At 39.4% G+C, this 18,705-nt stretch overlaps 1 protein-coding gene across 1 annotated transcript in view; it reads left to right on the plus strand.

The window, feature by feature from the left end:
* SEMA3D (semaphorin 3D) overlaps positions 1 to 18,705 on the plus strand; it is a 255,213-nt gene that overhangs the window by 67,009 nt on the left and 169,499 nt on the right. Inside the window, exon 2 of the mRNA XM_060778197.2 lies at positions 18,193 to 18,394. Coding sequence (XP_060634180.2) covers positions 18,199 to 18,394 — 196 coding nt within the window. The 5' untranslated portion in view covers positions 18,193 to 18,198. The remainder of the gene's footprint in view (positions 1 to 18,192; positions 18,395 to 18,705) is intronic.

Genomic DNA, 18,705 nt, shown 5'->3' on the forward strand with positions numbered 1-18,705 from the left:
GTTTATACTAGTAAATATTCAGCTCATTTGTTTGGGAAGGGAGCTTTAAAATTTAAATGCAGCATTTGGGATCTATATATTAGTCTGTGGTTGTTATTTTTGTGCACTTCTATGTAAGATCAAGAGATTGAAGTTTAAATTAGATGAGGTTTGTAAAACTCTCTCCCTCCCTTCTCCCTTTACTAGATGAATGTGCATATCTGTGTATACCCATTTGTATAGTTAAAGAGGGCAGGTAAGTGACTGGAGGTTATTTAACAATGAAACTCATACTTTATGAGCATGAAGACTTTATGAGCCCAACAAAGACTTTATACTTTATGAGCTATTGTTCCTGGGTGGGACTGAAATAGGGTTGTGGGGTGTGCAGAGTGGTTGCTTACTATTAATTAAAACTGACTAAAATGTTATAGCTGTGAAATAAAAATAACTATATGATTGACCACAACATAAAATTTGGATGATTGTCCATTCCAGACTTAATTGCTATGACTATTGAATGGGATTACTATGCCCACCCACAGGGTGAACCACTTTCAAATGTCATTATGAAGACATCACTTTCTGAAAATGTTCTGAAGGATCTACACACAGTAGTCAGTCATATAATCTGAATATTGACAACAATAGCAATTTTGCAGATGTTTTTAAAAACTCATATAAACAAAGGAAATAAAGTCTCCTTAGAGAAGAAGTGGGAATCATGCAGCTAGACGCTGTTGAAGTGCACATCTCAGCAGACCTAGCCAGCATAGTCAATGTGCTGTCGCACGCCGGGCCTGTGCATAAGACTGTAGACAGGACATAAATTCTGTGTGCCCAACGGGACACCGGGGCTGCCTCAGATTAAAGGCCCTTGGACCTCCCCAAAATAAAGTCTTTAGATTGCTTAAAGGTTCAACAAAGTTCTTTATTAATGAAAACAAACAGGTATTTCAAGGCTTTCTTAACAGTCTATAGGCTCTTTCAATCTTGTCCACAGGGAACAGGCACTATCTTCATGACTGGTATTTTAACTAATGGGGAAATCCTTAACTTCTAATCTGGGCAGTCTTTCTTTGCCTCTGTTGGCGTGGAGCCCCTACACCCGGTACCAACTGCGTCTGGCTTCCGCGAGTGAACCTTGCCAAACAGAGCTTTGTAGACTTCCAGGGAAAAAGGAGTTTAGGTTTTGATGATGGCTGGCTGAAGTCCCTCAGCAAAGGAGCTGTAAGGCTGTATGATCCTCGGCCAAGCTGTGGGGCTGTATCTTCCCAGCCAAGCCGTGGGCTGTATTACCCCGGCCAAGCTGTAGGCTATATATCTCCCCGGCCAAGCCGTAGAAGACGAAGCTTTCTACAGGAGCTCTTGGTTTCATGTCCTGTAAGGAAAGCTGCTCTGTGTGGACTGAACTCAAAAAGGCTCCTATTCCCTCCAAAAACCCAAAGGGGGTGGGACCAGGGAACCTAACTATAATTGACAGGTGGCTTGCCCTATGACTGCAGCCAAAAGAAGCCACCTATCTGCAGAGTCCCTGAAACTTATGACTATAACAAGCATTAAATGCAAAGCAAACAAAATTGGAGCTCCTGGTGCAGTTGTACCTGCACAGTCAAAGATGAGGAAAGTTAGCAGTTGCAGTTCAACAACATTAAAAGGGTCACATGATTCCCTCCTGGCATAAAAATATGGCAAAACAATATGCAATCACATCTTTATAGTGGGATATATATGTTTATCCTTGCTCTAGAATCCTTTAGTATGAAACAGTGTGAAATGGCCGAAATAAGTTCTGTTTTCATTTTGAATTTCGGGTCCCGTTCTCCACCCCCAGTTCTGTTTTGGGGAAGATTCTTCCTGAAATGGAAACAGAACTCCGGATCCTGAAACAATAATACGAGCAGACCCCCTCCTAATCTCCCAGAATGTTCTCAAACACAGAACACGACGAAAACAGAATGGATTTCTGCCATTTCACACACCCCTGTGTATGATTCCACTAGAAAAGTCATGGTTTCATCTCATGGTATTCTGGGATTTTAAAATTAAAGAATAGTTCTTGTCTCTTGCCAAACGAATACAAAGTTGAAGTAATGTATTGTCGAAGGCTTTCAAGGCCAGAATCACTGGGTTTTTTCGGGCTATATGGCCATGGTCTAGAGGCATTATCTCCTGACGTTTTGCCTGTATCTATGGCAAGCATCCTCTGGGGCAAGCATGCTCACTACCTCTGAGGATGCTTGCCATAGATGCAGGCAAAACATCGGGAGAGAATGCCTCTAGACCAGGGCCATATAGCCCGAAAAAAACTACAACAACCCAAAGTTGAAGTACTTTGACCACATAATAAGAAGACAGGAAAGCTTGAAGATCATGTTGTTGGGGAAAATTAAAGGAAAAAGGAAGAGGGGCTCACCAAGGGCAAGATGGATGGATGTTATCCTTGAAATGACTGGCTTGAATTTGAAGGAGCTGGGGGTGGTTATTACGGACAGGGAGCTCTGGCATGGGCTGGTCCATGAAGTCACTAAGAGTTAGAAACAACTGAATGAATAAACAAGAACAAAGGGTCCCTAGTGTACTTCGGCCAATTCAAGTATAACATGAGTAGAACTGGGTATTCATAATTTTCAGTAGTCTTGAAACAATATACATAATGGAACAAATTACTCTTTGACTTTGGCAACAATATTTAGATATTTTAAAAACATGTGAACAAGTTTTGCCTTTTCCTAAATGCTGATGGTGAGAAAGAGAATATGGCCTTTTCTCACTGCTACAGAATTCCTGAATATATTGCATTTGGGCACATGCATAATAAACTGAATTGAATTCATCTGACTTTAATCCTTCTCTGTAATTCGTTATGTCTGTTGTCTGTTGTGCACACAAATGTATAGCTTCTCTCGAATTTGAATAGCATCATGTAATACAAGTTTTTAAAATGTCTGAATGCTGTTGGCTATGACAATGATTTCCACCACTATATATCATTTCTAGAATAGCTTTTTATGCATAGCTCAGTTTTGCCCCAAGAGGGCTGTTTGTCGCTTACGGTTTGGACCTTCCCTCCTTTTTTTGTGTTTAATAGCCTTGTCTAGTTTTATTTACTTTTCTGATGTTGAGATACTAAAATGTATGTTTAGTTTTCACTTCGCATTCCAGTTTTAGTGACCGTTGCTGGAATTGCTTACTGTCTTACACTTCTTCAGCATGTGCTGAACAAATTCTCATAACACTGCTGCAATTCAGTCTAAACACAGATAAGGACAGATGTTGAACTGGCAACTTGAGTTTGCTTCATTTTGAGATTTAGTCAATCCAGGAAGCAATGTGGGGTGGTGGGGAGGCATACAACAGCAATTCTAATACTGATAAAAATTTGTACAGCACTTCCCATTCAGATTACTTCAAAGTAGATGGGTTTTAAACTGTCTTAAAGGCTGTAATAGCCTGCCTGAGTTTTAGAATTTACAATGGAGGGTTTTCTCTTGGTCCTTTCAGGCAAATGTGGACAACCAAGTGGGGTTTTTCAGTGGCTCCTCCCAGGCTGTGGAATTCTCTCCACTGGAAAATAAGTTGGTTTTCCCTTTGCTTTCTTTCTACCCACAGGCATAGTTCTTTATTGGAGTACTATCTGCCACAGAAATGAAAATGTATCATATTTTGAATTTGTATATTAGTTTAGGTACTGTTCCATTATCTGGGTGGTGGCCCAAAGGGGGCATTGGACAGAGAAGGATAGTTCATTTTACAGAGATGGTGGGGGTGGAGGAGTAAAACCATTTCCCTTTGTTTTACTGTTATTCTCCTTACCCATGTCACCATCATGGAAATAATCTTCTTTTATGAAATTAAAAGTGGGAAGTGGGAATAATCAGTGAAATTGGGGGAAATGGTTTTACTCCTTCAACTCCCCCACCCATAAAGTGGCCTATTCTTCTCTGACTAGTGCACTCTTTTGGCCTCCGCCTGGATAATAGAAGGTTATCTTAGTTTTGTTGTTGTTCATTCGTTCAGTCGTCTCCGACTCTTCGTGACCTCATGGACCAGCCTACGCCAGAGCTCCCTGTCGGCCGTTACCACCCCCAGCTCCCTCAAGGTCAGTCCAGTCACTTCAAGGATGCCATCCATCCATCTTGCCCTTGGTCGGCCCCTCTTCCTTTTGCCTTCCACTTTCCCCAGCATAATTGTCTTCTCTAGGCTTTCCTGTCTCCTCATGATGTGGCCAAAGTACTTCAACTTTGTCTCTAGTATCTTTCCCTCCAGTGAGCAGTCGGGCTTTATTTCCTGGAGGATGGACTGGTTGGATCTTCTCGCAGTCCAAGGCACTCTCAGCACTTTCCTCCAACACCACAGCTCAAAAGCATCGATCTTCCTTCGCTCAGCCTTCCCTAAGGTCCAGCTCTCACATCCGTAGGTTACTACAGGGAATACCATGGCTTTGACTAGGCGGATCTTTGTTGCCAGTTTGATGTCTCTACTCTTCACTATTTTATCGAGGCTGGACATTGCTCTCCTCCCAAGAAGTAAGCGTCTTCTGATTTCCTGGCCACAGTCTGCATCTGCAGTAATCTTTGCACCTAGAAATACAAAGTCTGTCACGGCCTCCACGGTTTCTCCCTCTATTTTCCAGTTGTCAATCATTCTTGTTGCCATAATCTTGGTTTTTTTGACGTTTAGCTGCAACCCGGCTTTTGCGCTTTCTTCTTTCACCTTGATTAGAAGGCTCCTCAGCTCCTCCTCGCTTTCGGCCATCAGAGTGGTGTCATCTGCATATCTGAGGTTGTTAATGTTTCTTCCAGCAATTTTCACCCCAGCTTTGCATTCATCCAGCCCCACACATCGCATGATGTGTTCTGCATACAAGTTAAAAAGGTTGGGTGAGAGTATGCAGCCTTGCCGTACGCCTTTCCCAATCTTGAACCAGTCTGTTGTTCCATGGTCAGTTCTGACTGTTGCTACTTGGTCCTTGTACAGATTCCTCAGGAGAGAGACAAGGTGGCTTGGGATGCCCATCCCACCAAGAACTTGCCACAATTTATTATGATCCACACAGTCAAAGGCTTTAGAATAGTCAATGAAGCAGAAGTAGATGTTTTTCTGAAACTCCCTGCCTTTCTCCATTATCCAGCGGATATTGGCAATCTGGTCTCTCGCTCCTCTGCCTTTTCTAAACCCAGCTTGAACATCTGGCAACTCTCGCTCCATGTATTGCTGGAGTCTTCCTTGCAGGATCTTGAGCATTACCTTACTGGCATGAGAAATAAGGGCCACTGTACGGAAGTTTGAGCAGTCTTTCGCATTTCCCTTTTTTGGTATGGGGATATCTTATCTTAGTTTAATTAATGTTATTTTTTATTGTGTCAGGTGCTTCTTGAGAAACCAAGTTGCTTCTGGTATGAGAGAATTGGCCGTCTGCAAGGACGTTGCCCAGGGGACGCCCGGATGATTTGATATTTTTATCATCCTTGTGAGAGGCTTCTCTCTTGTCCATGGATGAGGAGCTGGAGATTATAGAGGGAGCACATCCTCCTCTCCCTGAATTTGAACCTGTGACCTGTCGGTCTTCAGTCCTGCCGGCACAGGGGTTTAACCCACTGCCCCACCGGGGGCTCCATTAATTAATGTTATTATTACTTATTACTTTTTAAAAGGCTATCAAAAATTGTCTTTCATTCATATTATAAATTATTGCTAATTATTAGGCTTGGGTAACCATGGAAAAATTTGGTTCTAAACCCGTTTTGTTTTTAGGGGGCCCTTGCGTTTTGTTTTTTTTAATAATTCCAAAATTTTCCTTTTAAAAATTTCAAAATATACGAAATGTCGTATAATTACGAATCGATTTGTTAATGGTGGACGCGATTGCGCAATATGCTAAAAAAACCTCCAAATGGGACAGGGGGAACTTCTGAAGCTTCCCTCTCCCTCTGTTGTTGACTGTTGGTGTGATAAAACAAACAACAACTATAAAACTTGCACCAGACATGCGAAAATAATTACGAAATAATTACGAAATAATTTCAAAAATAATAACGAAATAATTACGAAATAAATTGAAAAAATTGTTTCGAATCTAATTTACTCCTCACACTATTCCTGCATGGCTCAATATTGGATCGTAAGCTAATTTAAATACGAATTAATAACGAATTACATAATTAACGAACGAAACTGCCCAAGCCTACTAATTATCCTTTTAATTTTTGCATTAGGCAAAGTTTTAACTTTTCTCCTGGAAAGGAAAGCAGTATGATTTTTTTTTTTGTAGATCTAAACATGTTAGAAAGAATGGTGTGGAATACATAGACTTACATAATGAAGACGGCAGTGTCTGTGTCCTCATAAGGAGTTCTTCTGAAGAACAAGAGTTTATTGGGAAAGTGAGGTGGCACCACAGATTGTATTAAATTAGCAGGAAAATTCCTCATGCCTTGCTCAGTGGGTTCCTGACTCCTGAATTTATAGAGCCCTTAGAAGTGCTTAGATTCAAATGAGTAATGTCCTAATTCATAAGATAGTTTGAATTTTGTCATAATTACAGTATGCATAAACTCTTTCTTGGGAAGAAGACCATTTAAGAGCAATGAAAGCCTGAGGGCCCATCTACTTAGCACCTAAGCACAGGATCCCCCAAGTTAAAAGGGGGTGTGTGTACCTGGCTGGATACATGATGCTAGCAGTAAATTCGTTTTGATTAGCTGCAAGGGATAAAAAACACAGGGTGAAAAGGTCCTCTTTTATCCTGATTCTGGCTAGAAAATGCGCATATTTGCATCACTGTATATCCCTACTGTGCTGTCGCACGCTGGGCCTGTGCATAAGACTGTAGACAGGACATAAATTCTGTGTGCCCAATGGGACGCCGGGGCTGCCTCAGATTAAAGGCCTTTGGATTTCCTTAAAACAGAGTCTTTAGATTGCTTAAAGGTTCAACAAAGTTCTTTATTAATGAAAACAAACAGGCACTTTAAGGCTTTCTTAGCAGTTTATTGGCTCTCTCTCAATCTTGTCCACAGGGAATAGGCACTATCTTCATAACTGTAACTAATGGGGAAATCCTTAACTTCTAATCTGGGCAGTCTGTCTTTGCCTCTGTTGGTGTGGAGCCCCTGCACCCGGTACCAACTACTTCTGGTTTCCACGAGTGACCCTTACCAAGCAGAGCTTTGTAGACTTCCAGGGGAAAAAGAATTCAGGTTTCTGTGATGGCTGACGAAGTCTTTCAGCAAAGGAGCTGTAGGGCTGTATAACCCTGGCCAAGCTGTGGGCTGTATATCTCCCTGGCCAAGCCGTAGAAGACAAAGCTTTCTACTGGAGCTCTTGGTATTATGTCCTGCATGAAAGGCTTCTCTGTGTGGACTGAACTCAAAATGGCTCCTATTCCCTCTAAAACCCAAAAAGGGGGCGGGAACAGGGAACCTAACTATCATTGACACGTGGCTTGTCCTATGATTGCAGCCAAAAGAAGCCACCTATCTGCAGAGTCCTTGAAACTTAGGACTACAACAAACATTCAATGCAAAGCAAACAAAATTGGAGCTCCTGGTGCAGTTGTACCTGCCCACCTACACTTGTGAAAAACACACGACCCACCCCTCTGCCCCCATGGAGAGTGCTCCAGTGCATGCCCATTTTTAAAAAAATCTGAAAGAACTGATAACTGATTGGGCTGTGAAACAGACAAACAGCTAATTTAAAGGAAGTACACATGGAGAGCAATTATAATGCTCGGAAACTTTTTTTATTTTTAACTTTATAATATTAAACAGAGCTTGAATTAATAATTGGGGAAGGGCGAACTCTGGTGGAAGTTTTTTTAAAAAAATCCCTTTATTATGTGCCAAACCTCATATGCACACATGCGAATCTGCTTGTATTTATATTAAGATATTTGAAAATGCACCTATATGGTTCAGGGCATAACTGACTGATTTTCTTTAAAACCCTTCCACTGGATGTCTCCTGTCCACCCTCCATCTTATTCCAATACAGAGGAAGCCTGTGAGGATGGTCAGGAAGAAATCCTGGTACCCACAGGTCTGTGTGGGAACATGTTCTCAGGGTTTTTTTTTGTCCTCCATTTAAAACCCACATTTTCATGCTGTCTCCAAGCACCCATAGTAAGCATTTCTGCAGTAGTAGATTCCATTCACTTTTTGTACTCTTTGCTTTATGTTCTGTGAAGCAAACTCTAACTTATGATGACTTTAACATTGCCTTCTTCTGAGTCTTGAAATGTGTGATGTACTCAAGGTTAGCTAGGGCTTTTCATGGCTGCATGGGCATTTGAATCCGGGTATCAAACACTAGTCCAACACACAAATCATGAGAACACTATTTTATATTTATACGAGGGGTATTTTTTAAGTAAGGTCCATTGGAACATAAGTACACACCGAAAGTTTATTTCAAAAAAAATAAATTTATTTTCAGAAAGTACATACTTCACTCTATTTTTTGACATAGTTGCCAAGTTTGTTCAAACACTTATCATACCTCTGAACCAATTTTAAAATACCCTTTTCATAAAAACTTGCCGCCTGCTCCGATAACCAAATCGTCTGTAATCAAAGAAGGGCGACCGTTGCGGTCGTCATCATGGACGTTGTCATGGCCATCTTTGAATTGTCATACCCACTTACGCACTTTGCTTTCACTCATAACAGTATCACCGTACACTTCACAAATCTGTCGATGAATTTCTGCAGCAGGCAGGTTCCTTGCTGACAAAATCCATATCACTGAGCGAACCTCACATGCGGAGGGTGAGTTGATAGTCTTAAACATTTTTAAAGCACAGAACAGAACCGTACAGGTTAACTACAGAGCGGAAACTGAGCACAGTTGTTCCCGAGGCATGCCAATACATGACGCACACGCTCGTTGCGGTATGCGCGCGAACTACTAGTGTCTACAACAAAACAGACCTTACTTTAAAAATACCCCTCGTATATTTTTGGAATTAGCTGTAGCTAAATATCATATATTTTTCTCTGAAAAGAAATCAAGACATAATGTTTTTCAGTCTTTTCCCAGTTCTCATTACTGATTTAGTTTTGCTTGAGGCCAGAAATCATCCAAGTGATGTAAAACCATTTCTGTATCTCTTAAAAGGAAAGAAACAGCAAATACAAAAGATTTCAGTCTTCATAGCACGGAGCCACAGCTCTGAGACATCATAAGCTACCTTTCCTGCAAGTGAGCCTGGCTAACTGAGAGCCAAACATGATCAACTAATAAAACCACCACAGCAAAGCGATTGGTGATCTCTGTTTTTTAAGATGTGATAAAACATTATTTAATTTCTCTGTGGAAGATAATCATTCCTAAGTGGAAAATAAGATCATGTGAAACAATTTCTCAATAGGCAGAGTCCAGGTGCACTTTTAAAATGGATTAATCTCAGTTGAGAATCTATATGTTTGCAAATAGAAACAGCAGTTGCCATGTTCTCTTTCTATATATACCCTCTCTTATCCATTGGGCACTGTCCAACAAGAGCTTTGTTGTACATATATTCCACTGGAATCCACGAGGCTGAAGTATAAGAGCTTTCTCTGGATTGAATCAATTGACTATAAAAAGTTCAATCCAAGACCCAGTTGGACTAAACATAGCATCTCTGAAAGCATTCCAGTTAGCTGAACACACATCTTTCTCAATAGCACTTCCTAATAATAGGAGTTAATTGAAGAATAGTGGGATGATGACATGGTAAGAACAAAGATGTTTTGCTCACCCCAGTTCCTTGAGTGAGAATGTTTCTAGGGAACCTTTACAAAGTTAGTTCTTTTATAAGGGGAGAATACAAGAGATCGGGGTCTTTCTGCAATATCTGTTAATGGACAGAAAACTGATATCCTTTCCAATTTTTTTTGTCGTGTCAGGAGCGACTTGAGAAACTGCAAGTCGCTTCTGGTGTGAGAGAATTGGCCGTCTGCAAGAACATTGCCCAGGGGACGCCTGGATGATTTGATGTTTTTATCATCCTTGTGGGAGGCTTCTCTCATGTCCCCACATGAGGAGCTGGAGTTGATAGAGGGAGCTCATCCGCCTCTCCCTGGATTCGAACCTGCAACCTGTCAGTCTTCAGTCCTGTCAGCACAGGGGTTTAACCCACTGCGCCACTGGGGGCTCCACACATCCTTTCCAAAAATGTTCTTTCATTGAAAGTGTGTGTGTTTTTAATAAAAATGGCAACAACTCTTATAGATGATCCACACATTTCCGTGTGTATGTGAGTTCAATTTGTCTAATAGGTTTTGTTGAATCCTTTAATTGTATAGGGTTTTCTTAAGCAATGAATACAACAGGTGGTTTGCCATTGCCTTTCTCCGAAATATTGCCTACAAAAGTTGCAAATCCTTGCTAGCTGCACATCCAAAGTCTAACCAGGCCTGACACCACTTACCTTCCAATATCAAAGAGGATCCGTATGTTGTTTGTTTGTTTGTTTGCTCTTTTTGCCAGAAAAAAACATTGTGGTGAGTTTTTTGTCCTAGAAGCTTAGTTAGCCTGCAGGACAAAGTGTTGTTTATTTGTTTGTTTGTTTGTTTGTTTAAAACGTTTGTATCCCGATCTTCTGTACCTCTATAGAGGGACTCAGACTGGCTGATGTTGTCCATTTTGTTATAGTAAATAAAAATGCATTCATCACATGTTGACTCATGCAAGAACACAGCCTGTTGCTGTGGCACTAGGCTTGGGCGGTTTTGTTCGTTAATTTCGTAATTCGTTATTAATTCGTATTTAAATTAGCTTACGATCCAATATTGAGCCATGCAGAAATAGTGTGAGGAGTAAATTAGATTCGAAACAATTTTTTCAATTTATTTCGTAATTATTTCGTCATTATTTTGAAATTATTTCAAAATTATTTCGTAATTATTTTCACATGTCTGGTGCAAGTTTTATAGTTTTTGTTTATTTTATCACACCAACAGTCAACAACAGAGGGAGAGGGAAGCTTCAGAAGTTCCCTCTGTCCCATTTGGAGTTTTTTTTAGCATATTGCGCAATCGCGTCCGCCATTAACGAATCGATTCGTAATTATATGAAATTTCGTAAATTTCAAAATTTTTAAAAGGAAAATTTCAGAATTCTTTAAAAAAACGAAACGCGATGGACCCCTAAAAACGAAACGAGTTTAGAAACAATTTTTCCGTTGTTATGCAAGCCTATGTGGCACCCCATCACAAAACAGAGACCAGATAAATGAAGTATGATATAAATGAACAGTTTTTTTTACCTATTTACTTAATTATTTAACTGCTGCAACCTGCAGAAAAGAAGGGCTTAAATACACCTAATGAGTATAGTCAAGGCTAGGTGTCAACCATGGGACTACCTCCACAGATCACACCAATACGACAATTTTCAAACATTTCAATCTACTCATAGATAACTCTATGAGAGAGAATCCCTGTACTGAATGCACAAGCAGAAATAAAATTGTGTTCTAGATACTAGGGCTGGGCGGTTTCGTTTCGTAATTTCGTAATTCGTTAAAAATTCGTTATTTTTTTTTACAACGAAGCGATAACGAACCATTCAGGAGCAACTAAAAAATGAAACGAATTTTTAAATTCGTTTCGTAATTGTTTCGAATTCGTTTTGTATTTGTTTCGTTATCGTTTTGAAGTCGTTTCGTTATTATTTCCGCATGTCTGGGGCAAGTTTTATAGTTGTTGTTTGTTTAATCAGTGAAAAAAATTTATAAATATCACACCAACAGTCAACAACAGAGGGAAAGGGAAGCTTCAGAAGTTCCCCCTGTCCCATTTGGAGGTTTTTTAGCGTATTGCGCGGTTGCGTCCGCCATTAACGAATCGATTCGTAATTGTTTCATAATTGTTTCGTAATTGTTTTGTAATTTACAAAATTTCGTAAATATCGAACTTTTTAAAAGAAAAATTTCAGAATTCTTTTAAAAATCAAAACGCAAAACCCCCCAAAAAATGAATCGATTTTAGAAACAAATTTTTCCGTGGTTGCCCAGCCCTACTAGATACACCTTCTGCCCACAAAAAGTGCATGACAATAACACTGTTTCTATTTGGTGCAATTTATAAGTTTTGCAGCCATTTCCATTGCTATCTTCTGGTAAAAAAAAAATCATTGAAAATTTGCCATAGTTTATGTCTCCATTACACATTGATAGATTCCAGTTTAATATTCATTTTAAGATGTACACTCCCTGAGTCCTAATATCTATGCTTCGTAAATGATATATGTTTCTCTATAACAAAAGGAGGAAAATGAAAAATTAGTACGGAACTATAAAAGCTGATCAAATGTCCAAATACTATACTGGTCCATTTGTAAAATTTGTCTATATATCATTCTTTCAAATAGTGCAAGTGTTGTTAGATCTTATATGCATTTGATCATACTTGGAAGAAAATTATCTTTCCAGAAATGAAGTATAAATCTTTTAGCAGTCAAAAAGACACACAAAACTTCACTTCCATTGCTTTTTTCTTAATATCCAAGAAAGAGATAAATCATTCAAAAGAACATCCATGTCCCTGAAGGAATTTTGCAATACTACATTTACTCATGTGATTTTTTTTCCAATTATGGAACATTTCCAAAACATATGCATTAAGGAAGCATTAACTTCTCCAATGATTTCCTGAATTTGAAAGCCCTTTCTTGAACAGATATTGTGGAGACCAGAAAGAGTAATTACTACTACAAGTCATAGTTGGAGATCTATATTCACACTAGCTACGGGCAGTAAAAGCGCAGTAAAGTCATAAGGTAGTCTAAATATGGTATTCCAATTGTCTATTCCATTCCATTTATGAGTAAGACAAATTTATATATGTATTTGATTGTCTTCAATGAATGTCTCTGATATTAAAAAAAAATCTCAGGTGCACTTAGAACTACGCAGGCATGTAGCCGGGGGGGGGGGGGGGCTCAGGGGGCTTCAGCCCCCCCCCCCCCGAAATTCTCATGGTGGTTCGCGAAAAGGCCTTACTGGTGCATTATTTAAATTGTTATGTTTATTCATATCATGATCTGATCACCATACTCAATATATCCCATATGCATAGGGTTATTGGGGTAATGATACAAAAGGTTTGCTAGGCTACATCCTCTTTCACTCAGACTTAGCCCCCCACCCCCGAAACTCAGCCCCCCCCGAAGCCCCCCCTGAAATTTTTTTTAGCCCCCCCCCCCCCCCCCCCCGAAACGAAATCCTGGCTACGGGCTTGGAACTACGTGACCAAATCTGGATTGTAAAAAAAAATTCCAGTAGTAGATATTGATGTTTTGTTGATATAGCTTAAACTGGGTTGCTGTAGGTTTTTTCGGGCTGTATGGCTATGGTCTAGAGGCATTCTCTTCTGACGTTTCACCTGCATCGATGGCATGCATCCTCAGAGGTAGTGAGGTCTACTACCTCTGAGGATGCTTACCGTAGATGCAGGCGAAACATCAGGAGAGAATGCCTCTAGAACATGGCCATACAGTCCGAAAAAACCTACAACAACCCAGTGATTCTGGCCATGAAAGCCTTCGACAATACATAGCTTAAACTGCTCTTGGAAAATGGAAAAAGGGAAAACTTATCAACACCAAGCATTTGATCTAAGATCACAATATTATTATTAATCCACGTCTTCCATAAAAATGGTTCCTTAACAATTTTCAAATCTGTGTTTCCCATGAAGTCAATTTGTCATTAGTTTATGGGTCAAATTGCAATTGGCAAGAAAATATTTGCCACACTGAAATTCTTGGCCAAGCACTGCCCTAGATAGATTGATTGATAGATAGATAGATAGATAGATAGATAGATAGATAGATAGATAGATAGATAGTTCGATCCAGGGATTCTTCATTTAAATACAGGTGTTTTGGCTTTTGTGCAGGGAGTCAGGTTCTGCTGTATGGAAAACAGAGATCTGGTCCTTGGCATTGTTCTTAGGGAAAGAAGTTTTGGCATCTCAGCATTTTGAAGTTTTGGCGTTATGGAAGTTATGGAACTATGCGTTGGCAGGCTGCAGGAAATCAGGGTCTGGCCTAACAGGTGCTTCTCCAAGGAGGGAGAAAAGGATATGGCAATATTTGGATGCATGTGGATGAATGCGTGTACATGTGGTGTGAATGTTGAGTGAAAATGTAATTCGTCTTTGTTTGTTGTTAACCAATGTAATTGTAAATCCAATGTAGTTGCATAGAATCTGTATGTTTGTATGTCCAATGTCATTCTTTGTCTAAATGTTTTCTGTAACCTGATATACCTTCTCACACTGGAAATTGCAATGAAAAGAACCTATGTTTAAAATCATTGGAAAGAGTCATTCATGACAACTGGACTGTAAGACCTGTAATCGTGCTTGAATGCAATGTAATTTTGATATGTTTGATATGTTTTAATATGTTTTAATCATTTGAAAGACTATTTTAATTTATATATTTGTGTTCTTACAGTTTTATAATATTGTGTTGTATTGATATTGTTGTTGTCTGAATCTGGCATTGAATTGCTGCCACAGTTTGTAAGCTGCCCCGAGTCCCCTTCGGGGTGAGAAGGGCGGGGTATAAGTACAGTAAATAAATAAATAAATAAATAATGTTGTGGAATTGTAGGGTTTGAAGTTTGGTCACTCTTTTACAGATTGTTAAAACCTGGTAAAACCACAACTCCGATATTTGATAGCATTGAGCCATGGCACCTAAAGTGGTGTCAGACTGTATTAATTCTACAGTGTAGATCAGTGGTTCTCAACCTTCCTAATGCTGTGACCCCTTAATACAGTTCCTCATGTTGTGGCGACCCCCAGCCATATTATTTTCGTTGTTACTTCATAACGGTAATTTTGCTACTGTTATTAATCGTAATGCAAATATCAGATACCCAGGATGTATTTTCATTCACTGGAACAAATTTGGCACAAATTGGAATACTGGTGGAGTTGGGGGGGGGGGTTGATTTTGTCATTCGGGAGTTGTAGTTGCTGGGATTTATAGTTTACCTACAATCAGAGAACTTTCTGAACTCCACCAATGATGGAATTGAACTATACTTGGCACACAGACCAACAGAAATGACCAACAGAAAATACTGGAAGGGTTTGGTGGGCATTGATCTTACGTTTGGGAGTTGTAGTTCACCTACATACAGAGAGCACTGTGGACTTGAACAATAATGGATCAGTACCAAACTTGGCACGAATACTCAATATGCCCAAATGTGAACACTGGTGGAGTTTGGGGAAAATAACTTTGACATTTGGTAGTTGTAGTTTCTGGGATTTATAGTTCACCTACAATCAAAGAGCATTCTGAACCCAACCAATGATAGAATTGAGCCAAACTTCCCACACAGAACCCCTATGGTCAACAGAAAATATTGTATTTTCTGATGGTCTTCGGCGACCCCTATGACACCCCCTCACGACCCCCACAGGGGTCCCGACCCCCAGGTTGAGAAACACTGGTGTAGATGCACTCAGATGCTTCCAGTGATACTAGTTTGTTCAAACAATTAAAAGTAAAGCAGGAACTCTTTTAAAATTCTGTCAATTTAAAACTCAAAGCAGACTGTAAATGAGTACAGATTGGAATGCCTACTCTTTACTCACTCTCAGAGTATTTGTCTATTCATTCTATAGTGATAGAGGGAAAGGACATTTCATAATGCTCAATGACCAGGTTTTTTTTGTGACATTGACAAATTAAGCATTCATCTCCAGAGTTCAGTTTTTGCTCTTAAGATTATACATGTAATTAATAATAATAATAATGTAAGGATATAAACATCCAACAACAGTCCAACTCATTGTGAATGAAGAGAAACTATTGACTGACTAGATGACCAGCTGCTCTATGTATAAATGAAGCCTCATGTTCCTCTCTAAGTAAATGATATTTCTGAATAAATAAACAAAAGGGATGCACACAAAGAGTGAATGTCTCCACTAAGTAAAACTTGCTCCATGGTGATGGTGGTAGGAAGAAATGTTTGCTTTGTAGCCAGATTTACTGAATGCTCTATTGCTGTAAATGCTCTGTTGCTGTGCTGGTGCTTCATTAGATTAATTGGTGAAAAAATAATGCAAAACCTTGGAGATGCTTGTCCCTTGGGCCCATTATTTGGTTTGCCATGTATACCAGTGTTTTCTTTAAATGTGATTTACACTTTAGTGATTAAAGTGTGATATTGTATACCTTAAATGAGCAAAAGCATTTGGACAAATATTTATGTAGACTAGAGTCCAAAGGCTTTCAACATGTAAGGTTTGTGATATCATACTTAATGGCATCAACTGGAGACATCACCCTTGTAACATCACTATGAGTCATCCCTAGGGCCCCATCTATTGTGCGTTATAATGCAAATTGAACTGCATTATATGGTCATACAGGGTGCAGCAGCATAACTTACTTTTTAAAAAACTTAATAAAACCCATTGTATGGCTCAGATTTTTTTTAATAATGTAGGCACATACCTAAAGTTTTGTTTTACATAGTTTTGAAGATCAAATTAGGTAGGTGATGTCCCCCATTCTCCATACACAGAGTAAATCGATTTCTGGCGTTTGTCACAACTCTTGCCAGCATAGCAGGCGTTATGTTGGCAATTTATTCCTGGATGTTGGTCTTAAAATCTTTTCGAGCGGATTTGGAGTGGCCTGCCCACTCTCCAGATTTGGCCCATTGTGATTTTTTTTCCCGTGTTTATGTGAACCTTCCAAGGACCCTACAAGATTTGAAGAGCAACATCCAGAAGAAATTGTCAACATAATGCCTGCTATGCTGTCAAGAGTCATGCCAAATGCCAGAAATCGGTTTACTCAGTGTATGGAGAATGGGGGACGTCACCCAGACCTGTAGCCGGGGGTGGGGGGTTCAACACCCCCCCCCCCAAATTTTTCAGGTAAAAAAAAAACCTGGTTTACTCATGAATTTTAACTGGTTAACCAAATCCCCATGCAAAGTCTATGAGATGCAAAAAATTAAGAGTCCCTCCAGAACTGCAAGCACTATCTCAAGCAAATATTGACAATTTATTCACACTGTCATTACTTGCAGCAATAGCCAATGTAGCAAAGCAACCAAGTTGGGATGGGTGGGTGTTGAATGCTCTCATTAAGGAGGCCAGACTTGGTGGAGATGGTTGACAGGGGTGGAGCTGCAGGCTATTAAAGGCTGCTCTGTCCCCTGCTGTGCTCTTTGTTTCAGCATGATCCTACCCCCCCCCGAAATTGTCAACCCCCACCCCCCGAAATTTTCAACCCCCCCCCCCGAAATTTTCCACCCTCCCTGAAATTTTCAACTCTCCCCAAAATTTTCAACTCTCCCCAAAATATTTTTCTGGCTATGGCCCTGAGGCGTCACCAACCTAATTTGATCTTCAAAACTACGTAAAACAAAACTTTACGTATGCGCCTACATTATAAAAAATAATAATTCTGATTCATACAATGGGTTTTATTAAGTTTTGAAAAAAAGGAAGTTATGCTGTCTCACCCTGTACTTCTACATTCACAGTAAGGAATGGTGAAAAAAACCATTGACTAAAGAGGAATCTCTTAAATTATAAGATGCATTATAAAGTTGTAATTAAATTATTTTAGCATTTATTTATTTACGACATTTATAGTCTGCTTTCTCAACCATACAGTGACTCAAGGCAGATTACAGATTGGCACGATTCGATTCAATTCAGATTGGCACGATTCGATTCATAAAATATGTAGATATATTGCTGTTCTAGCAATAAATAAATATATTAAACACACATACACAAAGCATTATTAGGAAGTTTAAAAAATAGAATTTTAGCTGTTTGAATAATTTAGGTGGGTGAATATGTAGACAATTTAGGGAAGATTCACTGCATCCAGTTTCTATATATAAAAGTTGGTGTGCATCATCCAGAATAACTGCAGAAGATTAAGATTTTTTTTCTTTCTCTTTTGATGTGGTCAGTATTCAGAAACAGTTTCACCCATGGGACTAAGCAGGTGCCTAATTACAGGGCTGCTCCACTAAAACAAACCCAGCAATACCAGGCTCTCGTCTCTCCATCCTCAAATTAGCTGCACTAGATCTTCTCTGTGTTTATATCATAAAATTGCTTCTGCTCAGATGTGTCATCCTTCGTTTTTCTTTTTCCACCGAAACTATTTGCTTCTTTTTCCAAACTTAGTTTGCAAAAGATGATGAAATTGTATTTCTCCTTCCAGATACCCATGAGAAGAAGAAAACAGAACAAGGAAACAGAAGAATCGCCCAGAATGAATGCAAGAATAACACCTAGAGATATGGCGGGAATGAGAACTTTCAAAATGCAACATATATTTACTATGCTAGCTTTTGGAATGCTGCTTGTGCCTGTCACTGGAACTTCAAAACAAAATGTCCCAAGACTTAAGCTCTCCTACAAAGGTAAACAATTGTTATATTCTTCTCATTCATTTTGGGTATGCCTTATTGGACTCAATGTGGTCTGAATAGACAAGCAAAAGTTTGGTTGTCACTAATTTCTCAGTGTTATTATTTACGGTTTGTTCTTACTAGCAAATTATTTATCGTATTAATTCTGAGCAAACGGAATACATTAGTATTTTTTTTAAAAAAAGGATGGGCAGATATATTAGATATTTCAAAGGTTTAACCTTTTCAGTAAGTGTACTTGATTTTGGGTTGTTGTAGGTTTTTTCGGGCTGTATGGCCATGGTCTAGAGGCATTCTCTCCT

Source organism: Anolis sagrei, chromosome 5 (genome assembly GCF_037176765.1).
Source record: "Anolis sagrei isolate rAnoSag1 chromosome 5, rAnoSag1.mat, whole genome shotgun sequence".
In the NCBI taxonomy this organism is placed as follows: Eukaryota; Metazoa; Chordata; class Lepidosauria; order Squamata; family Dactyloidae; genus Anolis; species Anolis sagrei.